At 37.2% G+C, this 25688-nt stretch overlaps 2 protein-coding genes across 8 annotated transcripts in view; one reads left to right on the top strand and one right to left on the bottom strand.

Moving 5' to 3' along the window:
• The window catches only part of LOC124304737 (microphthalmia-associated transcription factor), a 62090-nt gene extending 45935 nt beyond the window's left edge, over positions 1–16155 (bottom strand). For 2 of the 7 annotated variants that reach the window (XM_046763327.1, XM_046763333.1), the window contains exon 1: positions 7073–7517. In XM_046763327.1, coding sequence (XP_046619283.1) covers positions 7073–7455 — 383 coding nt within the window. In that variant the 5' untranslated portion in view covers positions 7456–7517. Of the gene's footprint in view, positions 1–7072; positions 7519–15198; positions 15780–15809 lie in introns of those variants that run through there. The other 5 variants (XM_046763331.1, XM_046763332.1, XM_046763330.1 and 2 more) reach the window with 5 other exon arrangements.
• A 2425-nt stretch (positions 16156–18580) lies between these two features.
• On the top strand, positions 18581–25201 carry LOC124304747 (procathepsin L). Its single transcript, XM_046763362.1, has 5 exons — positions 18581–18776; positions 21126–21302; positions 22378–22740; positions 24402–24562; positions 24706–25201. The coding sequence occupies exons 1-5, from the start codon at positions 18639–18641 to the stop codon at positions 24899–24901; spliced, it is 1035 nt and encodes a 344-aa protein (XP_046619318.1). The 5' UTR covers positions 18581–18638; the 3' UTR covers positions 24902–25201.
• The last annotated feature ends 487 nt before the right edge of the window (positions 25202–25688 follow it).

The following is a 25688-nucleotide window of genomic DNA, read 5'->3' as shown; positions in this document are numbered from 1 at the left end:
AGCGCTTTCTTAAATTCGCCACGTACGTAGATACTGCGGATAATAATTATAATATATATATATATATATATATATATATTTTATATATATATGTATAAAATTATGCGTAGCAGTTGCGAATATTCGAAAAAATGTTTCAACATTTCTTTCACACATTCCAATCGACTCTAAATACTTCATTCTTTTTTCCATCCAATTTTCACGAATTTGTACGTACATGAATAATAAAGAAAAACCATCTTTCCTGATTGAGATTTGAAAAAAAAAAATGCCTTCACTCTTTTTTTTTCCTCTAACCCTTTCAAATTTCCAATTTCAGGATTCCATAACAGCAAAAATGAACAGATGATTCGGTATCGGACACTTGTCACTGAAAGTACAGATTATTTAACAATAATCAAACGTGGAAACGTTTTCACGTTTTCACGTTTCTCGCCGAATATAAACGGAGGAATGAAAGAAAAAAAAATCTTCAATCTCTCGATAAGCGCGCCGTCAAGGTTTGGAGATTCTCCAAAAATTCTCAAACGTAAAAAATAGAAATACTTATTTCAACAATAACACACTCGGCGTTATATATACATAGATATATATATATATATATACATAATACTCTTATATAAATTGTGAGGTGAAAAAATGAGATAAAAAACGTGGGTAAGTGAAGAGAAGAAGAGACGGAAAAATATTTTTTTTTAAATTGCCGAAAAAATCGGCAATCGCGTCTTTCTCAGGGTGGGGGAAACGAATTATCCCGTTTAAATGCCGCTGGAAGATATATAATATAAAAAAAAATAAATAAATTTCTTCCACTCGCTCTATTCATAACACCGCGTACGCATAATATATGCTGCGTGTAACGTCGCGTAATGACGTTCGCAGCATGCTGCAGCAGCGTGAATGCAGCGCGTATTCCAAATTGCCCGCAGTCATTTCAACGAAAAAATCCAGGTGGCATTTTACGTATGCATGGACGATAAACGGAAACAACGACACGCCGGGTGTTCGGAGAACAAGTTTAATGCGAAATATTATTTTCCAAAAAACGACGAGGGAGAGTCTTTTTTTTTTTCCCCCATTATTATTATTATTGTTGTTGTTACTGTTGTTGTTATTATTATTATTTCCGTCGACCACATTCGAATGGGAACAATTTGATTTTATTTCCTCAACGTGTCACAGATGCCGAAGAATTGTTAGAATTTTCAATAAAAGATAGTTCGATGACGTCATGTGACACTGGCCAATGGAGGACAAGCGTAACAGTGGTTCTCATATATATATATATATATATACGAAATAAAGCATCGGTAATAACGAAGCGAAGATGAGGAAAAATAGGGAAGGAGATTATTCATAGCCGTTATTATTCTATGAATATATGTGTATACAATATACACATACATATATATATATTAGACTGGGCCAAAAAAAATTGACTGTTTTTTTTGAAAAATATATTGAGAATATCATTCGGTATGACAAAAAAAAAAATTTCATGAAATTTAATCCCTTAAGGGGTTAGGTGGGTTTCAAAAGCTCAAAATAGGTACATTTTTATGAATTTTTTTTTACTTAATCAACAGAATATTTCATTCCATCAACTTAACACATAAAAGATACATATTTTATAAGTAGTTTGTGAAATTTTCATTGAAAAATATTGAAAATTAAGGCGTGGACACGTCGTCTGCTGTGACCCCTCAAAAAAAAGTTCTCTCGGCGTAGTCAGGATAACTCATGACAGATTCATCTGAAATGCAAAAACCAAAAATTTTCTGTTAGTAGATGTTTAAAACTCGTACTTGGACGAAGGAAAAAAAAAAAAAAAAAAAATTACATTTTTGGCGGCGTTGAAAACAAAAAACCCTTATTTTGAGTAAAATTTGCACCCTTCATGGCCTTGAAAAATTACTTGGAATAGAAAAAAAAAAAAATTCCTTCGTTCAAGTACGAGATAATGTTATTTTGAAGAAGTGTGCAAAATTTGAAAGAGATCGGTTCATAAGTTTTCGAGAAATCATGACTACCGATTTCAAAAATGTAGTTTCGAGAAAAACGCGATTGAAGATTTACATTCAAAAAACATGTAAATAATCGTACTTACACCGTATAATGATGCAAATCCATGTTTTTCCACGTGCCATCACCTGACACGGTAACATCTGTCGTATCTTCAACATTATTTTCATCACACGTTAATTTTTTTTCTTGATTTGCAGCAGACAACAAAATTGATTCGGCAACAGTTATGACGCACTCATGTATTTTATCAACATAAAAATTGTACGTTGATGCATTCAAGAATGAGGAACTTATATCCATCAAACCACAGAATTTTTTACATCCGGCAAGTCCTAAGCCTAGTATTCGCATCACAAAAATAAACAAACAATAGTTAAGCAGCTGCCTCGATATATCTGCCTCCATATACCTGCGTCACGCTCGGTTATAGCCTGATGGGTAAAACATCCAAAGGCTATATCTCTTAGAATATGACTCGGATCGTTTTAAAATTTTAAAGGAATATTCTCAACATATTCAATTATAAGATAAGCAAAAAAAAAAAAATTCGATTTTTTGAAATTTTGAAACCCACCTAACCCCTTAATATTAACTTTAAGAAGTCTATCATCGCTATTTTTGATTTTTAGTAATAATTTGATGTTTTACGTCAGAACTGTCGAAATATTGAAGTGAAAAAATTTATGTTCACTTATGCCTTTATAAATTTAAATTCCTTACCAAAAAAGGTCAGATTATAGATTTTTGTCAGACAAGCCGTTTCCGAGTAATTAAGCTTAATAAATTGATATAATTTCTCGATTAATTCTTAAAGTTAATATTAAGGGCTTAAAATTTCATGAAATTTTTTTTTTGCCATACTGAATGATATTCTCAATATATTTTTCAAAAAAAAAAATAGTCCATTTTTTTGGCCCAGTCTAATATATATATATATATATATATATATATATATGAAACTATTCTCGCAGGTAACGAAGCAGCAAAAAATCGCGGGACGGAGGCGGAAAACACGCAGAGCTTATTGTCAAATGTCAGGGTTTAGTTTATTTTTACAATCGCATCTATCTCATTAACGAAACGACGAGACATATAACCCAACCACCACCCTTCCGTCAGCCAAGTGTTCGAATTTTCAACTCGATAATAAGCCTTTTTTTCCACATTATTCTTTCAGCATCGACAAGATGTGAAAGACAAATCAACACAGCTATCCAAATACCGGGGATTGAAAATTTTTCAGTGAAACTTCAGCGCGGTTTAGAACTTTGTTCTAATTCGTTTCGATATTTGCTTCGTTTATTTATTTATTTGTTTTTTTTTTTTTTTTTTTTTTTTTTTCTGTCAGGAAAAAATATAAAAATTTAAAGAGAAAGGTCAAATCAAGCTGCAATAAAATTTCAAGCACGTTCCAATCGAGTAGTTCCAACATAAGATTCTCGGGATTTATTTGCACGCCTATTCTTCCTCGTATCGATATTTTCACCGGTCGTTTAAGCCGTTCGGTAAAAAACCTGCAGAGACTAACCGCATGCATTTTACATTGAAATGAGAAGAAACAGAAACGCGCAGTTAAGACAGATGAAAATTGTAACGTTATATACTGTAGTCAACCGGTTCTGAGAAAGACTGTTATAAATCATCCGATGAGAAGTGTCTTCATTTCCATTTCAAATAGACGGAAATTCCATGCAGTATGAAAATCGCAACTTAATGATTCAACGTTTATATATATATACATCTTGACCGTATAGTTCATTTCCGTTGGAAAATTACAACGAAACTCGAGCAATTTGTTACTGAACTGTGAACAATTGATCGACGGGTTTGATTTGTACAAAAATTATCGGTGAAAAACAAATGGGGTGAAAAATTCTTTTCAAAAGTAGGAAAAAATTGACCTATAACTTATCCGAAAGTATTTCAAACCAATAATTAGATATTTCCTTTTTACACCCAAGACTGATGACAATCAAAGTCTTTATCAAGTCAGCTGCTTGTATATATTTATATTTATATATACACATATATATATATATAGTCCGGTGGTTTTTGGTCGTGGAGTTTATAGTATAAAAATACCCGCAAACCGCAGGTTATTTTCGTCAGGTAGCAGTTTCGCGGTACTATCTATAAGCGATCGGCTGGCCTGCGGTTAAACGCTTATACTTTAGCCAGCTGTCAAAAAATGACTCAAACGAAATCCGAAGCGAAACTAATTTCCGTGCACCGATTCGTCGCAGATTATGGTCGGGTAACGTTGGGTCAGGTTAGGTTAGGTTAGGTTGGATTAGGTTAGGTTAGAAGACATTCGTTCATCTGGCACGGCTCCATATTCTAATTTAATTGAACTTCGCGTCGCTATTGAAACCTTCAAGGTTAAGGCCTGTAAATTAACGAATATAAGAAAATCTTTTTCAATTTTGCCAACAATATAAACTTTGCGTAAATCTTGTTATTTTACATAACACGATCGGTTTAACCGCGGGAAGCAAATTCGTACGTAATTTACACCGTTCCAATGGGAATAAATACCTGATTCAAATATCGAGGATACAGTTTGTAAGTGAAAACAGTGAAAGATAGTTCGATGACGTCATGCGACACTGGCCAATGGGGGACAAGCGTAACAGCGGTTCTCATTTCCCAGAACGAAACGACTGGCTTGCAAACATTTCAGATCCTTACCGACGCGTATAGGCTGATAAAATTAGATAAAGATCTATAATGATTCCAGACAGAAATGCTGACAGTGAGAAGAGTCGATGAATATATTATCGTGATAATCGATCGAACTGCGATTTAACAACACGCCGAATTCTCTTTGGTCGAATAATAACTATATACATGCAGTATAACGAGGTACGTTCATGTGCATTAAGTGAACGACTCGCGGTCGGTATTAACCAGTTTTTACCAGTGATCAATTCCCTGACGTCATATAAAATATTGAGAGGTATCTCTCAATCCGACTGCGAAAACGATGATACGATGATCGAAACATAAACTGCGGGATACAGAGTCGAGCAAACTTATACATGCATCTGTGACAATAGGTAAATTCTACGATACGACACGTGCGCAGCCGAATCATAACCTAAAATACATCTGACCTTATTGAAAAGGGTTGGGGTTAGTGAATAGGAAAAGAATATAATGTAAAGAAAAATAGATAAGAATAAAAATCACCCAGGAAGAGTGTTTTCATTCAAAAATAGAATCTTCGTAACCCCAACTAACGGCATCCTCGTCGTAAATCATAACCTCTAATAACAGCTCTACGTGCTGCGTTCGGGTTGAGGAGAGGCGAGAGAAGAAAGCAAGCTTCGGCAAGCCTGCCAAAGAATAATGCGCGTTCTAGTGCAGTAATTGGCGATATAAATTTTCAAAACACACGTCCGGCGGGTAGATACTGAAAAATCTCTTTACGGGTCTTTTGTTTTTCTTCTTATATCTTGTATTAAACGTTACATCGGTCATCAGACTACCAGACGCGTAACGAGTACCGTTGTAAGAGCGAAAATGAAAAATAAAAAAATATTAATACAAACATGTCTGCCTGACGCGTTAAAAACGGAGAAGCAACTCTAACAAGAAATTAAAACTTCTAGGGTCTTTTTGGCCCGAATTGTGGAGCTCCTGATGTATAGTTTCATCCAACATGGATCTTCCTCGGTTCTTCGTTTACGGTAGATCAAGTAGCATTGATTTAAATTACAATAATATACCTCTTCAGGTTCGAATCTATGAGACCCTATCATTAAAAATTCATCAGAGAACAATAAAAATTAATATTCAAAACTATGTATACGCCACAGGTTTAATTTGTCACGGAATTTCATCATTCGTCAAACTGCCGATACAATCGACAATAACCTGAACGAAAAGAGGCATGTTGGATGAAACTAGATTTCACAGGCTCCAAATTTCAGGCCAATGAATGTATCCTAGAAATTTGAGTACAAGTTTTGCACAATCTGTTCAACTGTTTCAGAAAATTGAAATCAGCCCAAAAATAAATAAATTTTACCAAAGAAGAATACAGATTTGCAAGTAAACGATATTCGAGCAATAAAGACTGTACAATATTTCAGAGTCCATTTAGAACTGTGCGGATAGCTCGAGGCATTCGTAATAGACGTTTGATCGCCTCGCAGTTCGGCTGCAAGAAAAATATACAAAGTGCAAAGTATACGATCCGGCCAATCCGTTTTTGTTGGGGGTAAATGGCACGGACATAATTTTGATGAAAGTAATCCCCCCCCCTCGTTTTTCCGTCTCCCTCTAACTCGATTTCACCAAATATCTGAACGTTTCGCAATCCCGTTCCTTCATAAACGATTCGCGTTAGGAGAATGAAAATAGATTGATATTTCAGTTGGACAAGAAAGAGAGCAAGCAGCTCGTATAATGTAAACCGTCGCTTTGAGGCGAACAAGCGTTACTGTAACCTGGATGCTTGACTGTAGATCTTTACCTTTCGGCAAATTAAAGAGGATAATTTGAATATGAGATGGGGGATGGGTGAGAAGCTTGAAAGTTAGTAATAAGCCGGAAGTTGAAGGAAAAAAAAAAGACTAGTTATACAATTTTGTTGCCAAAAGCGTTGACTACTAATTCTAAAACGAAGGAAGCATTTTTTTGTAACAAAAACGAATGTCCTGGCTACGATTAGCAGGCATCGATTCATTTATCGGCGAAATCAACTAATCTGCGTTTTTTAAATCGCGTAATTTTGTTCGATGCAGAAAAAAAAAAGGATCGTTCAAATAAAATTCGACTTGATTGACGGGAGCCAAATCCTCGGAACGTCACTTAGTTTCGTCAAGTTTTCAACTTTCAAACTGTGCGCCCGAGATTACAACGGGTCAATAATCGAACAACGTTGCAAACCTCGAAGTTTTTCAATAAAATCATCACCCAGTCAAAAACAAAATAGAACGATGCAGAAAAAAAAAAAAAATTTGACAAACTAACGAACATTATAGGATTTGGTTAATACGACGATAGTAGTCCGGTATGTAGATATATGCATGTAGGTTACTACCAGCCGTGCGGCGTCGTGTCCCGCAAGATGGCGTTGGCGTTACCATCGGTCGGTAAAGCAGGGTGATCAACGATAGACGGATCCATTTCAAGTATCATTCGAAGATCGTCGTCGATGCCGAGATGAACCATGACCCTCGTAGTTTTTCCGACGTCTTCGTAGTTCCCCTGACTCCTTGCCCGGAAATTTTCCGCGGCATACCGATGTCGACAATTTTCGAATGGCGGACACGAACCGCCGACCGCAGCGCCACCGAACGAATTCTCCGTTACCTGAGCAGTGATTCGCTTCTGACCGGATAGAGCCGAGTCGTTCATTCGATCGAGTCTGGCAACGAGCTCCTCAAATTCGCCGATCTGACGCGACGCCTCGTCGATCTGCATAATGACGACGGTGAACCACCACCGCCGTCCCGCATAGGGGTGTGATTTATTTTTTTATCTCTCCCCCTCCGTTACCCCCCTTCGTCTCTAATATCCCCCTCTTCACGTCTGTACCGTATGAAATTTGGTCCACAAACGCGGAAAAACGGCTATTAAAAACAAAAAAAAAAAAACAACAAAAAAAACCACGAGACGAGCGACGTACGTCTCCTCGAGCCCCGTTGCTACTACGTCCGACGAAAAGGCCTGACGCATCTCGTCGAACGTCTACCTATATTGTGCCAACATTCGTTGCGCGCTCGCCGCAAACACCTTCGAACACGCCTCGTAATCTTTAACGAAGCCCACGTGTGTGCCGAAAAACCAACACGCCGGCAGCGCCGCTACTCAAAGCGATCTCCGATTCTTGACAGCGTAATTTTCTATTCTCGACTTGCGCCCCCCCCCCTTCTCTCTCTCTCTCTCGCTGTCTCTCTGTCTCTCTGTCTATCTCTTTCCGCTATTACTTCCCGTCGGCGCGACAACGGCACCTGCCGTCTTTAAATTTTCAAAATCATCTTACGTCGATAACCGTTGGTCAGGATTCAATATACCTACACAAGGTGATGATAGCGTAACTCGCCGAGTTCTAGTTGTAAATTAACCTCTCAAGTACGCAACTATTTTTTCGATCATCGAGTACACGCTCTGGGTCTGTGAGGTCCTGTGCTTTTTTTCACGGTCTAGCATTTCAGAACTACTTTATTCCCATGAGCTTGAAAGAATTCTTAGATATTCCTCGAATATTGTAGAATCGATCCCCGTAGTTTAAACGCCGCTTCAGAAATATTAAATCATTGAAAAGAGTTCCGGAAAGAAAGAAGTTTCGTGACAAGAGTTGACGTTTTAACAATTTTTACGTTGATTGGGCAAAAATTTGAAAGAAATTTGGGTAAAATAGTGGTGAAATCGAAATTTGAGAACAGGATTTGACAGAAGTGTTCTCGAAGGGTTAAAGTGGTTGAGTGTAAGTGATGTTGCTCTGTAGTAGCGCACATTGACGAAGCTAATATCATGCAACAAAGATGATTATACGTATTCCATTTGGGGCGAAGCACGGATTTTTATTACCTGCGATTGACTCGATATTTGTAATCCAGGGATTTTCGAAGTCGTTGATCTTGAATTTGAGCTTAAAAAGTCTGCAGAGTTTCAGACGATGGTTGAAAAAAACCATAAGAAATTACTCGATTCTGATGAAACTTGATACCTAAAGATTTTTTTCATAACATTGATCACGTGTTTGGACTTAAAATTTAAAAATTACAAGAAACGAAAAGAAAAAGTCGACTAAGCTGTATTTCTGAAATTTGATTTCAAATTCGTAATCAGCGACGTCAAAAACCGTCCATTTCCAAATTTCGCGTCAATCAGAGATAAGATAAAGTGAATGAGATTAAAGTTAGTAAGGTTGACGTAATGAACCGTCTAAGAAAAAAATCGTCAACTCACAAATTCGCAATCGGTTTGAAGGTGTTGAGTTTTTAAATATATAATACACGTTTCGCTTTATTACGGTTTACCGGATTTCATACCACCCTAAAATTCTACAGGAATAACAATTTTCCTTGACGGTGCATCGTTACGTTAACGTTGGAAGCTTCGACCCCATAAAAAAAAATGATGTAGGTACGTATACCCAAAATGGGTAAACAGCTAACTTCGTTGCATAATCATAGCTTCGTAAATTTGCGGGAAAGAGAAATATCACTACCACTCGTATTACCCTCATTCTTCAAGCGCAACACAGCTATAAAATTGCTATTCTCGATTTAGTTTATACGCATACACATAAATTATCATCAGCGATTTAGTTTGATAAACGCGAATACCGAATAATTCATCTCATAAAAAAGGTCGGCCACCTTTCGTGAAAGTCATCGAGGTTGGTCCCAGAATCATTAAAAACTTCAAAATATTTTCAAATCCCAAATCACGTTCCGTCAAGTCGCGTATGAAGTGTTTCGAAACAAAGTTCAAAAAAATCATTTCAATCGGCACTTGCAAAAATCTTTTGAAGACACAATTGAAATCTATTGAGGAAACTTGTCAAATCCATTTTAAATCTTATCAAAACAGTTAGAAACCCTCCGGAATCGGACTATGAAATGAGCAATATTCTACGAAATCATTGAAACCGCGGGAATTTTTTTCAAACTATATACCAAGTAAAAAATCCAATAAAAATTTGCGAAACAAGTATCTTGAAATTTTTAATGAAATCTTTTAAAATCCTCACAGCGTGATAAGTTTGAAATCTTGAAAACTGGATCGGTAAAAAAATTAATGAATGTTTCAATTCCCATATGTCAGATTTGAAATATTCACATCCTACGTCAAGGAATTCCCAGTGGTATAATCTGGTAGCTATAATAATACAGATTTACATATACATTCCGTTTGATAAATTGGTCAAATCATCTTCAACGTGACGTTTAAAACTGACACGAGAACAAACAATATCTTAAAAGCTTTTTTTCACCACCCACATTTGAGACGTTGACGTTAAGCGTATGTCTATAATAATAAGAGATCCACGCGTGTGTGGCCTAACGAAATATCCTTCGTCTCCGCCTGAGATTTCACCTGATAAATCTTGGTATCGAATGAATTTGACGTTGAGGAAAGAAAAAAAAAAAATCGAATCGATCGTATATATTATTACATACATCCGATAATTGAAATTCGAAGCGACATTATTCCGCCACCGCGTTTCTCTCGTAACAATAACAACGAAGATTTTCTCTGCGTAAGCAATCAGGCAAACTGCCGCTGAGTTCTCTCGTGCTTTCGCACAAATTACACTCCGTCTATTTATATTGCGGTTTGAATAGAAAGAGAGAGAAAGAGCGAGAAAGAGAGAGAGAGAGAGAGTGAGTGAGAGAGAGAGAGAGAGGGTGAGAAAGGGAGAAATAAAAAGAAGAACCGTCGTTTCCTTTTTAGATAAAAACGAACCAGAGCGCTGAGTGTATCACTCGCTGAGTCTTTATTGAACCCGGCTATATTGAACAATGCGCGGTTTGCATGCACTTTGCTCTTTGCGATTAGGTTATCCTTCGCGGCCGGCGAATGACACACGTTGGAAAATCGTTACGTATAAACAATCTCGGGAGCGACTTTCTTTCGCCGTTGTTTAATTATAACACTGGAACAACCGCCGTAGAAAAAAGCAGGTGAATCCGACACGAGTTGACATCGTTCTCGATTTTGTGCAAAAAAAAAGAAAAAAAAAAAGAAATACACAATTGGATGGAATATTTTCTAAGTTTTCAAGTTATCAGTCGTAGATAGACGAATATTGCAAATCCGGGAGACGATAAGATCGTTGCCTCCTTGTTGCAAGCGATTCTTTATACAACAAGATTATCCGTTGCGAGTTTTTTCACCAACCAACGAAATCGCGGTTAGAGTTGCGTAATGTCGGATTTGTTCGCTACGGCGCATGCGCGTCGACACCTAGGACTTAAATGTACTCTTTTCGGTACTCCGCGCATGCGCATTTGCAGGCTAACTCGACCGTCACAGAAACAAGTACTTTGTGCACGGAAGACACGCATGAAAAAACGCGTAAGACACGCCAACGTTGTATAATTAAAAGAAAAAAAAAAAAATTGGACAAGTGGCACGAGAATTCCGCTCAAACTTGATTATTTTTTTTTTTTTTTTGTACGTGATACAACTACGAATCAACTATTTTCGAACTTTTTTTCTCTACCTACTTGCGCTGCGAAACCTCGCTTCTCCCCAAATTTCATAACGAGTGAATTTTCGAGTATAAAAATATGCGATACAAACGACCGCATCTTTCGATTGCGTCGACTCAAAAGCTTAAATTTTATACACCGCCAAGGGACCGTAGACCTCGGTATTTGTCATTAATTTCAACTTGGTACATCTACCCGTTCCTGATAAGAAAAAAATAAAAAAAAAAAAATCTCCACAGACGGAGATACGGATAACAAAGTGATCCTACAAGGGGGGGGGGTTACGTTTTTTCCTTCCGCGGTACGTGACCCGAAAAATTGAGTAAAAGATCTTCGGAGACATTGATTATGAGGAAAGATCGATGGTTCGGTAAGATGATAAAAAAAAAAAAAAAAAAAAAAAAAAAAAAAAAAAAAAAAAAAAACCGCAACAGGACTCGACTGGCTAACGTAATTCGGTCGTTAATTGCTGTAACAACGGGATATCGCGGGGCGGAATACGAGTTGAACAAATACACGTCGTGCTAGTATAAACAGCCGGTGTTACGTCAGAAACACCAAGGGACGGTAATATTCCACTGGGTCGCGTTCCGTACACCGCCGCATGTTCGGCTGTATATGTGACGACACGCGCCGAACACACATGTATAGATATACAGATCCGTGTAATAAAGATAGATACCGAGAGGCTGCAGAGTTTAACCCGAGGTGCCGAGATAGAGGATGGAGGCTTGCAAGCGTGACGACATTCGCCGGCGAAACCGGAGCGATATTCACTGGCTTATTGGAGGAACGTTTTAATCCCCAAACGGACCAGGCTTTGACGGATACAAACCGGCAGGGAGAAGAATCCCGAGAATGAAACCCCCACGTTTGGTCTGAGAAATTGAGCTGAGGAAATACCGACTTTCCCACTTATTTGTTTCATCGTCATCCATCCCCCCCCCCCCCCCCCCCCCGCGTGGCTTCCATTTTCACGTGTAATCCAATTTTCATTTTATAAAAGGGTTCGTAGCCGAGCGCAGGAAAACTGCATCGACTAAATAATAACGAGGCTGAATTGTCGGTTGCTTTGACGCAATGAAAAATTCCGATGAAAAATTGGACTACTTAGTAATTATACAGTGACTTTGAAGTAGTCAAGTTTCTCAGAGTATGAATAATATGTTTTACTTTATTGTCATGTAACGCGATTTCAGACGTTGAATGAAATTGCGGAAGTAGAATTTTTTACGAAACTTGAATCATCGCGGTAAAGTTACCGACTTTAGACTAATAAGGAACAGTCGTTCAATGGTCCGAGAAAATGAAATGATCGAAACTGCAGTTCATTTTCGTAATTTCAAACTACCATGAAGATATTTTGTAATATTTTACATCGTTTGGTATCGAAGAGATTGACAATGAACTTTTCACACACAAAAAAAAAATGATCGGTAACCTAACGTTATTACACAATTGAACTGGTAATGCGAAATTCCAACCAAGTGCGGTTACTGTACGTTTATCAATAAATAGAAATCATGTTGCGGTCAGAACAAGTGTGTATCAATTGTCCTCGTTACGGTAGCACAGATTGTTCGGCGTTGTAACAAAGAAAAAACGACGACTCTGCGTCGATTTGATAGAAATAAAAACTTTGCAGTTGGCTGAAACGTACTTCCAATATTCCCCGTAACAGAGTTTTGACATCCATTAAACCCAAGTTGGGAGAAAATGAAAAACACCGTCGATGATTTAATTCTGACACAAAAAAACATGTACCATCAAATTTTCATCTCGACGATCGATGAACACCGATGTGAAAAAACTACAACGTCTTGTAGCTATGTTCGATAAGTGATGAGAAACGGTTCGACCGTCTGGGTTATCACAGTATCCACATGTAATGGAACTGAGCAAGTTTAATTAATATACTATACCCATATACCAAAGATCCATGCATACAAGACGAGATCCAAACTGTTTCACTATGATGGGTACCACATGCACAACAAGATGAAAAGCGATTGTGTGTAGGTACCGGAGTTTCGGCAACGTTGCCTCGATTAGAAAGTTCACCTCTAACATGTCCGTGCAAACGCGTTGCGCGATATTGTTCTCTTCCCAAGAGCGAACTCGAGAATTCCAACAAAAATCCAGCACGACTTTGCGCTGATAGAGTTATTATCAATGAATACTGATTTCGGAACTGTCTCCGCAATTCCAGCGAGACTCGCTTTAGACGATCCTTTAACATGTTTAGGATCACAGGACAAGAGTACTGGTAGTAAATGGTCAAAGAGTATCGAGCGATAAAATTTGTGTCAATAATCAGTCTAAAAACCTCGACTGGCAAATGGAGAGCATTGCATGTAGTCTGTAACTGGCCATTGAGAAAAGGGAAAGAAAAGGGCGGGAAAGTATGACTTTTGAATTGTTGAAACGTATAGCAACGAAACCAACGATAAAAATGGCAAGGCGATGTTGTTAATTGACAGATTCATACGAAGGTGTTAATAACTCGGCTTCTCCAAACATCAAATGACAACCGTTACATACGATCGATGTCTGTAGACTTTGCGACGAGAAAAACGACCGATAAGCGTGAAAAATGATATCCTCTCTCCCTATTTTACAGATCAATTCTAATACGAGATAAAATATTCTAACAGAGCTTTGAAAATTTGCTACATCTTTGCGAAAGCTTTAAATACACCGAACGAGCGCACGCTGTGTACATAGCGTGTATCATCATCATCGTTCAATGAGACTTAATTGGTTGGTTGATTCGCCGTCTGATCACTCGCAATCAGTTGTAAAAAAATATTACATACATACGTGCATGTGCCGAGAGTATATAATATACCGAATCCCAAGAGTGAGAGTGAGAGAGAGAGAGTGAGAGAGTGAGAGATACAGATGGAGATTGAGATGAAGAGAGACGGCGTAGGTGTAGGAATAAAACGGAATATGTTTGAACAAGTGTTCGACTCGGGACTGCAGCGGTCGTTGAAAACACTCGTCAGACGTCAATATAGAATAATATGTCTGTAAACTCTGTTTTCACGCTTGAACAAGTAATTGAGTAACCTGTGCGATATGCTCGACGGAACGAAAAGGATTGATAAATACCATCTCTTATACCTACCGAAGGATTGTCTAACAACAAGTGGAAGCAGATTTGTGCATCCGTCTGTCTGTCTACTTGAAGATTGTTCACGAAAAGTTCACTATTAATTACACCTGTATAAACCGGAAATTTACTTCGTTGTACGATTACGTTCAACATCTTTTGTTTATTGCTGAAAAACTTATCTTCCATTTACTTATTTTCTTTTCAATCTATCTCTTGAACGATAACTAAACGTTCCGTGAAATTATACTGCTACGAAGATGAAAACGATGTTGCGTGTCCATAAATTCGTTCCCGACTTTCTCCAAATTTAGAAAACAATTAGGAGCAATTAAATTTAGATCGTTCTAAATTATTGTACGATCCTTCTTTAAATCCCAAACAATATCGTTGCTCGCAGTGTTAATAATACAACGATAAAAAAGCACTATGTAATGATCGTCGATATCAAGCGGTCCAGTTAGAGACTGTCCCAGGTCGAGGTTGACTTTCGATAAATTTTTTTTCCACTGCTTCCCCCTCTCTTCCTTCCGTTAGAACAACACAAGAACAAATTCGCGAAACGGCGAGGTCAGAGGTTGGCCAACGAGGGTAACGAAGGTAGTGAAAAAAAAAATCAACAACCATTTGCATCGACCTTGATTCAAATACAAGGAGCAGGAAAAGGAATAGTTTGGATCAACGATCGATCTATCAACGATATCATAGATCATGAATATCGCAAGTGGCGCGTTCAGTTTTGCCCCGGGATAAAGAACCGGTTAAACATCAGTGTCGACAATAACCACGCTATAGATACCGTGTAAAAACGAAGCATTGAAGAAAGAAGATTAAAGAGATCCTCGGATAACCGAAGAGATACGATTGGGACGTTAAAGAACCCACCTGCCAGTGTCCGGTGCTCGACTCTTGAGTTCGTAATACATGAAATCCTGAGACGAGGAGAGCATCGACAAAGCTTGTTCGAAATCATTGTTGTACTCAAGTTCGAAATCCTCGTTACCAAGAGCTGCCAGATCGTATCCCATATCAATCCCCGACTCATCCATGATGATTCAAACTTCTTAATTTAGATAATTCGTTATCAAGAATACACGCGATTTTACAATAGAAGAACGTTACAAGAACGCGTATCCAAATCGTTCCAAAGATGTCCGGTCTGTTCCAACTTTAAAAATCTCTGCAAGCACTCACTGTAATCTCACAATCACACAACTGATCTTCGTTACAGTCGCGGCATATATTTCATACATATACATAACGTATGAATAACATGTCGAACGATTCCGAACACTGGAAATCAAGTTCTCTCGCCGACGAAACGATGTACCGATAACGGCAGGGTTAAAAAACTATAAATCTTAAAAAAAAACTAGGGGAAAATAAAAATAACCGAAACAAATTCCGTGTGTAAAAAGTTTCTTTGAAATGGAAGAGCGAAAATACAAAACAAAAGAAAACAAAAAAAAAAAAAAAAAAAAGAAACAACAACGAACGTTGAAACACTTTCTGTCGTTGGACTAAAGAAAGCCGTTCGAATATATATCGCGTTCTTGTATAATGTTCGTTCCCCCGGCGTTGGTCGGAGTGTTTTTTTTTTTTTCTTTTTTTAAATTTTTTTTTTTAAATTGTTTTTTCTCGTAAACGTTCGATGACCGTTTGTCGGTGCCCTCCTGATCTCGTTTTTAACGTTGATACCGCGTCTCCACCACCTTCGGCAAAGGGGCCACGCGACACATCCGTTTAGCTTACTGCAACACGGCGCACGTAACAAACGCGACCAGACGCCGCCGCGAGATGCGCGCCATTGCACCAGTAAGATTTTCCACAACTAGTTCTCTACTCTCGGCGCTACTCAACGAGCGCCGATGAGAGGTACTGAAAATGGTGAGGGGGGGGAGGGAGGTGGAGGTGGAGGAGGAGGGCGATAGCTACCGGATAGGCGAACATACGTCAAAGAGTATTTGACGCCTCCGCGGATTGAGGCTTCTCTGTTTCAAATGGATCCGTGGCGCCATCGGACGGAGCAATGACGAAGCTTGCTTTGCGGATTGTTTCAAACGGCGCAGCGCACCGCAACGCTTGGGAACAAACTCGAGGGTTACGAATTAGTCGAAAGTTTAAAAAGTAGGTGATAATCGTCGTGGAAAAATCTACGGCAATGTTTTTTCATTGCCGTAGATTCAACGACACGTTACTGCTATGTGATGGAAATAAATGCGAGATAATTTGAATAGGAAAAAGGCTAGCGTATCATCATCGTCGTCGGCTTGAGAAAATGTTTTACGATTGTTGCATTCAGAATACAGAATTGTTTTTATACGTTTTGAAAAATCACTCGAGGAAAGTTTTCATCTCGTAGAGTTAGTATAGACAATAGAGTGTCCCAAAAAAACCGACTATTTTTTTTTTTTTCAAAGAACATTGAAAAATCGTCAGAGTATCTCTAGAAAATGACCCTGTGAAAATATAAGCTCTTAATATTAATATTTAGAGGTGGCGATTTGTAATTTTCTATTTCCCATTTAAATAACATGGGAGAATTTTTTTTTGAACTTTGGAATTTTGTGATGGGATAACGAGCTACTTCATAAGTATGACAAAATCAGGTCTTATAGGAAATTTGATGCTCTACAAAAAAGGTCTGATTGACATTTTGCGTAAATCCAGCCGTTTCAAAAATATCGAGCCTCAAACTTCGGACTGTTTAAAATTATGCTTTTTTTTTCGTAAATACAACAAAAATTAATTTATATGTATTATAAACCCAGAATTATCAACTGAACAATAAATATATGCATATATTTGACGGAATGCAGATCCGAAATTATTAATAAAAATATTAATTACATATAATACATATAAATTAATTTTTGTTGTATTTACGAAAAAAAAAAGCATAATTTTAAACAGTCCGAAGTTTGAGGCTCGATATTTTTGAAACGGCTGGATTTACGCAAAATGTCAATCAGACCTTTTTTGTAGAGCATCAAATTTCCTATAAGACCTGATTTTGTCATACTTATGAAGTAGCTCGTTATCCCATCACAAAATTCCAAAGTTCAAAAAAAAATTCTCCCATGTTATTTAAATGGGAAATAGAAAATTACAAATCGCCACCTCTAAATATTAATATTAAGAGCTTATATTTTCACAGGGTCATTTTCTAGAGATACTCTGACGATTTTTCAATGTTCTTTGAAAAAAAAAAATAGTCGGTTTTTTTGGGACACTCTAATAGACAATTATAGTAAAATATGTATGATCGTTTGTATAAACCCGTTTGTATATTGTTGCCTCATCGTTCGGTCAAAGGTTATTGGATTGCAATAAAATTTCGTACTATCGATTATTTAGCGTATATTATAGTTGCAACATAAAAATCTATCAGTTTAGTTTCAGCCACATTTTTTTTCAGCCAAATAACATTGATTTACTATTTACGCGACAGCGTCAAATTATTGCAATGGTTGCAAAAAAAAAAATAAAAAATGTAGTAACGCAAACTATATTTTCTGTTTACAGCTAAAAAAAATTAATTTTCCTTTTATTCGTAAGTATTGCGTAACTGCATTTTTCGCCTGTGGTAAAAACCTAAAAACTAATCTAGGAACGTATAGTAACCGCATGATTTACCCCAATTCATTTCCAGCGATATCTCAAGATCTCTGTACGATGAGACAAGCCAATCTTACAAACATTATAATCGGATTAAAATCACAAGAGTTTGAACATATTCAACATTCTAATAAAAGTAAAATATTTTTCCAAATTTATGCGATCTTAGCTTATCTTATTCGAATTTCCACAGATTCGTTTTTATCACATAAGAAGAATGTTGTTTCATTGGGGTTCGCAGTTATAGACGAAACTAAGATCGACGTAGATTTTTATTTTTCATTTAATCCCCCAACTTTTAGTAACCTGCAAAAATACCGCCGATTACAATATTGCGGAAAAATCAAAACAAATCTCGTATTTTGCGATAATCTGGGCAAAATCACGGTTAATATATTCGTCTTTGTCAAGCTTCGAAAGATTTTTAATCATCGACGCAACTTGTACGAGTGGAGGGGGAGGCTTTAACAAATTAACAAAATGCTTGACCCCCTTGCATGTAATATATATATATATATTCTACCAAACGACGTGTACAGGTATTACAACAACGATCGCGGTATGTGCTGACAGAGGTGAAATGGAAGAGAAAAGAAAAGAAAAAAAAAAGAGTAAAATGAAACTCACCTACGAACAGTGAGAGTGACAAGTATCAGTTATATAGCACGATCAGTCCACCTCGACTTACATTAGCGGAACATTCATCCATGCGTATAATGAAGTTATCAAATTGTGGGTTATTTTTTATCGTCTCGATTGTTTTCAGCATCGCGAAAACCGGAAATGGAACCGGTTTGCCAAAAGAAGTGTCTGAAAAGCTCGACGATTATTGGGAGAAATACAAAGTGAGTTTGTATAAATATTGATAGTCAAGAATAGATTTAACCCAAATCGATCATTCTTGGCGAATTTCACCCCGATAAAATTGTTCAAACTTCGCCTAGAATCTTTAAATACTGAAAGTAATCATCGTGGCTTCATTCTTCGTACAAAACAAATACCTTTTTGGCCAACATTTTAGATACTTTCTATAACTTTGACAGTGTTTCAAAACGTTTACACAATGAATTTTGGTTAGGTAAACTGAGACAGGTTTTTCTGTCAACTTTAAACAATACCTAGATACTTTTTTCAATTTTTTTTTTTTCTTAGATTTTCAGAACTCGTTCTTAAGGTAAAACAATCACAATTGAGGTAAATTTCAAGCCAATCCAGTGACCGTTATGCGATTCTACCGGTGGGTAGGATCGGATAGGACTGAAAAAAAAATAAAAAATGTCACAAACTAGCCACGTTTTACTCAATCAATTTTGAAAAATAATTATACATCAATTACTTTGACAAGCTCTGTTTTTTTTTTTTTTAATTTTTTTGTCGCGTATAACGAACGGAACGTATAAAATCTCACGCAATAAGCACTTATTCGGGGTAATCGAGGAAAAAAGAAAGAAGACCGAGAAGACGAAGAGAAAAAAAAAAAACCTTAAGATAACAAAAATTAGCACGCGCGACACGTGTCGACGGGCGACGATGATGTTGATGATGATGATGATGATGATGATGATCGTGATGAGGATGATACGTCGCTGAATAAGAGTAATCCTTATCGCTTTGCGTAGAGAGGGGAAAGATGGTGACATCGAAAAATATTATTACACGTTTGACAGCTCTTGCATAGTTCCTTGCTGAGCCTGCGTGACGCGAGGGGGTCCCAATCTATGAAAACTGGTTGTGACCGGTTAATTCCGACGAGAAGTTCCGCAAAATTCGAAGAACCCCGATAGGCGAATGATCAGAAGCGTTAAATTTCAACTGCTGTGTAAAATGATTGAGCATTATTCAACTGGCATTTGAAACAATGGCTTTTCTGTTTTTTTTTTTTTTTCGTTTTTTTTTCAGAAAAACCGTACCGATAGAAATTTTCCAGTTGTCGTTCTCACTACACGGTCTTTAAGACATTTTCCTTCGTTACCATAACCAAGAAAGTTATAGTTCTTATTAAAAAATAACAATGAATTTTATACCTACGAACAGAAAAAGTCTAATACGTGTACTTTTTTTTTACAACTTTTGCGATAACTTGATCGAATCGACTTTGTTTTTTTGTTTTTTTTTTTTTTTTGTTGTAACTTTAACGATACTTAAATGTGTACCCTGATCGATTTCGATACTGATGTATAAGCAAAAAAGGACTCAACAGCCCCATTCTGTACACAATTCCGAACAAAAACACTCAAATGAATTTTCATTTGACGCAGAAATAAAGAAATGGCACGAATTTTACGAAATCGTATAAATAGTAAATTCGTAAAATTCGTGTAATTTTTTTATTTCGGCGTCAAATGAAAATGTATCGCAATGTTTTTGTTCAGAATCGTGTAGAGAATGGGTAATTTTCGTGTTTTAGATACGCGGTCTTTGACATTTCGAGATATATACGTCAGCGTCGAAATCGACCAGGGCGCCCCCTTGAACCGTAACAGTGTTGCCAACTCGGTAGTTTTTCCACTAAATCTGGTTGTTTTTATTCTGGGACGGTAGTAAAAATTCACTTTTAGTAGTTAGTAGATTTTGTCAGTGGTATCGTTGGTCATCAGTTTTTACACATTTTAATTCCTTAATCGTCAGATGACAGCATGAGAAGTAAATATTGAATTAGTCAAATATTGAGGTATTAAAATAGTCAATTATTGAAGTATTGAATTAGTCAAATATTGAAATATTACTAAGCGATTTAATAATTACTATTCAAAGATTTTAATTCCAAGTTTTTACTTAATGGTAAATAAAAAAAAAAAAATTATTTATTGTTACAACTTATATCAGTAATAGATATTCATGTTCTAATAACAGTAAAGTTTATCTGTTTTTTTCTTTTTTACTCGATTTTATTAGCTGTATATTGACGTCCAATGTCAATGTTATATTACCACGTATTATAAAGTAATAATTAGATCCAAATTCTATTACAGATGTTCATTTAATACACACAAATAAGATAATTATTTTTAGGCAAATATTCGCGCGCTGAATTGAAATAAAATTTTTAATACGGAGAATTCAGAGTGTTGGCAACACTGAACCGTGACAACATTAACGACGACCATTTTTCCAAAATCTTTCGCTAACCGTGTCGACTGAAATTTTGTCCTCAGTGTAACGTAATTCGATTCTTTCATGTATCCGCTCCGCAGTTGTCTTACAAAAAGAATTACTCAACGACCAAGGAAGCCATGCGAAGACTCGCTTGGGAAGAGAATCTGATAAAAATCTACGAACATAACCTCCTAGCAGCAGCTGGTCACCACAGTTACACCTTGCGTGACAACCACTTTGCCGACCTCAGCACACCGGAGTATATATTGAAAATGGTAAACCATAAATTTATTGCTTCAACTGTCCTATATCGAGTTAACCTTTTTCTCCTCAAAGAAATTCGAATTCGTGCGTTTCAAATTCAAAATTCAATTTAACCGGTAACAGACGATTAATCGAAGCTCGTTACTGCTGCGAGTATCGTCGATATACTGAAAAAATGAACGGGCCGCAATTTTTCTCGTACAAAAGCTGTTATACATCGCTCCAATGATCATGTAAATATTTGCGAAACGTTTTCATCGATTGATAAATTTTCCGATCAAACTTCGGTTGGAAAAAGTACACCTAGAGAAATTTTTACGTTCCGGTTACCGCTCGGTCCTTAACTATTTTCATTTCTTACCAAAATCGAAAAATATAGTTCCAGGCAGAAAATGAAAATTAGTTTTCCAGCTGTTACCGGAAAGTCTGGTATCCGTTGCTATTCTTTCTCATCACGATCACTGCTAATATATTTTCTTGCAACTGTTACGAAAATTTAACGCTTGTGGAACGATAAATTGACGTTAAAGCCTTGTTTAACTAAAAAACTAGACCAACACTCAGAAACTGATTTTTCTTTACAATTACCAAAAAAGAATCGACGATAAAGCAAAATGGTTAGGCGTAGCTCGTTTTTTCCAATTCCGACAACATTCGAACAGTTTTTTTTTTTTTTTTAACGATAACTGTTTTACTCAATTTTTCTAGTCACTGCGACGAATGAAATTTTTCTCAGTCCAACGTCCGAGCGACAAAAGGTGTGGAAGAAAATTCTGGAAAACAAACACGCGAATGATGCATGACGTTCCCGCGTTGAAATAGATAACATTTAAATTATCCTACTACCGAAATAGATTTTTGCATGGACAAAAAAAAAAAAAAAAAAAAAAAAACTTCATCGTCAAACCGTATGACCGACCGATTGAGTTTTTTTTATCGTTTGAGGAAAAGAACTCGCGTGTTGCAAGTTAATTCCGGATGAAGTGATCCGGTAACGAGATTAAAGACGATTGAAAAAGCAACGCAAAAAAAAACAAAAAACAAAAAAAAAAAAAAAGTACTAACGCCCGCGTATTTCGTGATCAGGTCAAGCTTGTTCGTAGCAGAAGACGCCGTTTATCCGAAAACGACGAACTGGTGAATTCGATCAGGCAAAGCGGACGTCAAATTCCCCCGAGTCTCGATTGGCGGGAAAAGGGATTCGAAACGGCAGCGGAAAATCAAGAGGACTGCGGAAGCTGCTACGCGTATTCCGTTGTGACTAGCATCCAGGGTCAAATATTCAAGGAAACGGGAATGCTGATACCCCTAAGTACACAACAGATTATAGACTGCAGCACTTCCGTTGGGAACCTTGGCTGCTCGGGCGGTTCCCTGAGGAACACGATGAGGTACTTGGAGAAAGCCAAGGGTCTCATGCCGGAGAAAAACTATCCCTATACCGCGCAGGTGAGTTTGGATCGTCGATAACATAGCAGATATCAGAGAGTTCTACGGAAATCACTTTTTACAGAGTAGAAAACTCGAAGAGGTAATGAAAATTACCCGTTCGCAGGACTGGCGCTTGTAACTGGAGTTTAAAAAATAACATACGATATTTTTCTGCGCAAAGAAAATTGAGATTCAATTCAGGAATGATCCTGCACGAATTATTTTTCTACAGGAAAATTGTTCTGCAGAAAATTTATCCACAGAATATTTTCCTCAAGATTTTGTTTGACACAACCAGAACAATTCGGAGCAATCATCGAATCGTCAAAATCATACGTTTAACTGTCGATTTCGCACATTTTAGTTTGTCTCTGTTGAATTTGTTTTTTTGTTGGATGTGTGAAACGAGAAAGCTATTCTATCAAAAAATTTGTGTAGAAAAATTTTCGATGGAGAAAATATTCCGAAGAACAGCTTTCCTGAAGAATAATTGATGCGGGATTATTTTTGATGGGAATCACGAGTTTCTTTCTGTTAAAACGAGTCTGTAGAACACATTTTTTAGAACACTTGCCCTGTGGAACTGATTTCTGTAAAATCGAGATCAACTTTGGGGAATAGTAGAAGTTAGAGAGAGAGAGAAAGAGAGTTGATCGATTGATTGGAACGTAATTTTTATGATTTGTAAAAGTATGCCTACGAAAAGTTTGAATAGAAGGTCATATTCAAGTTGTTGTAGACACCAATTTAAAAAAAGAAAAAAGAAAAGAAAAGAAATGAGAGCATATCCCGTAAAATTACAATCAGTGATCACGCCCTTGAAGCCTGCTTGACTTTCGATAGATAAACAACGACGACGACGACGACGATTTCCCTCGTATTATAATGTTTTCATAAAACTTTTTGTAAACATTAATAAGTGTAGTAAAGTCACAGGCTATCAGTATCAATAGCTCGCGTATAATGTGGCGCACAATTAAATGTTAAACTGCGGGTTATCTTTCGCTGAGAGGAACCCTGTAACTTTGGTAAAAGATAAAAGAAATAGAAAAACGCGAATGGCACGGTGTCCAAACTTCAATCGTTAACAATCACTCGTAGAAAATTGCGCAACGCGTGTTTCACATTGAGTATCACGTCTATGATTAGAAATGAGGACACGGTGAAAAAAACGTCCAAAATTTGAACGCTTAGTCTAGGATAAAGGTCGAAGTACGCTGAAGCTGTAACAAAATGTCACCAACTACAAGACTGTGTCAATATTCGTAAATAACTTGTCTAATATTCCATTTGGGCAGTTTTTACCGACCGAGTAAAACGTCAGATTTTACGCATCGTTCGTATCGTAACCAGTGCGATACTGAGTCGTGCAACACTGAATATTTATATTTGTATAATGTCGAAAAATGTCTTGAATTACCATTAATTGCAGTAAAACAATTTTCCGGCGTTATTCTCGGCTGACGGGGGGGGGGGGGGGGAAATTTTCGATATTTGTATGGAAATTATCAGCGATATTCAATTTTTTGATTGAATAACGCGACGAAACAAGTGACATATTGCTCGGTCGGTAACAAGTGACGTTTTACCCGGTCGGCAACAAGCGACGTTTTACTCGGTCGGTAACAACCAACTTACAGAGTTGTCCCCTTAATAACTGATCACACGACAAATTACAGCAAGGATATTGCAAATTCGTAAGAGACGACAGCGTGGTGAACATCACAGCCTGGGCGATACTTCCGGCTCGTGATGAGCACGCGATGGAATACGCTGTGGCAACTATCGGGCCGATAGCAGCTTCCATTAACGCGAGTCCGAAAACCTTTCAGCTCTACCAGTGAGTGAGGAATTTCAATTTTTTTTGTTTTTTTTTGTTTTTTTTTTCATTTCATTTTTTTTTTTGCAACCCCCCAACAATGACTGCAGGAATTTTATTCACGTTCGTTTTGTTTTTTCAACCCTCGCCAACGAATCCAATAGCCGAGGAGTTTACGACGACCCGGGATGCAGTTCGGACGTGGTTAACCACGCGATGCTGTTGGTCGGTTACACGCCCACTTATTGGATACTGAAAAACTGGTGGGGTGACAATTGGGGCGATAATGGATACATGAAACTTGCCAGGCACAAAAATCGTTGCGGAGTAGCGAACTACGCTGCCTACGCCAAAGTGTGATCGCTGGTAAAAAAAAAAAAAGAAAAAAAAAAAACAAACGTTTCATTCGTCGAATACCGAAAAATTCGCATCGGCTTTCGTATTTTTTATTTTTTTTTTTTTCTGCCTACTTTTACTATTTATACACCAATCAATTTTTATACGCATATATATACATATATATACAATTCCCAAGGTAGCCTGCAGTCTCCGATAGATTAAAAAGCGAAAAATTAACGTCGAAACGGATTTTCGAAATTGTCGGATTATACATTTATCTTTGTACATCCAATGTCGTAAACTGTAGCGAAAATAAATATATATATCCTCATTACCGTTACATTGCGGTCATCTTATACACGTGTGTGCGTGTATATATTACTTGTTTACAAGATTGTTATTCATTTAATTTATTACGTTGGGCGTACTTCCGGATGCGCTGCTTTGAACGCATTTCAAGAAACGGCATACGTTATAATGTATCTAAAATAAGCATATACTATGTGTAATACAAACGCGTGTTGGTTTGCACTCGAGTTCCGTAATACATTAATTGATATATCAAGACATCGGGGTCAACTCGACACTTATCGCACTAAGTTCATCTCAGCTCTCGAATTCCGATGACGAGACATTAAATTGCCACGCTTCGAGCTTAGGCAAACTTCAATACGATCGTTGAAATCGAGGGTAAAACGTCGCTTCGCTTTTTCTTTCGCAAAAATAACGAAACAAACAGAGTTGAATAAAAAAAGTAAAAAAAAAAAAAAAAACTCACCTCTGTTTCCGCTGTTTTTGAACCGGAAGT

The sequence above is a fragment of the Neodiprion virginianus genome, chromosome 5 (genome assembly GCF_021901495.1).
Source record: "Neodiprion virginianus isolate iyNeoVirg1 chromosome 5, iyNeoVirg1.1, whole genome shotgun sequence".
Lineage (NCBI taxonomy): Eukaryota > Metazoa > Arthropoda > Insecta > Hymenoptera > Diprionidae > Neodiprion > Neodiprion virginianus.
This window is presented reverse-complemented; position numbering and strand designations above follow the sequence as displayed.

Excerpts from the sequence above, each read along its gene's own strand:
- LOC124304747 (XM_046763362.1), top strand. The coding sequence starts at position 18,639 with ATGCGTATAATGAAGTTATCAAATTGTGGGTTATTTTTTATCGTCTCG. Across the intron at positions 22,741-24,401 it reads ACTATCCCTATACCGCGCAG|CAAGGATATTGCAAATTCGT; the intron begins GTGAGTTTGGAT and ends GACAAATTACAG. Across the intron at positions 24,563-24,705 it reads AAAACCTTTCAGCTCTACCA|CCGAGGAGTTTACGACGACC; the intron begins GTGAGTGAGGAA and ends CGAATCCAATAG.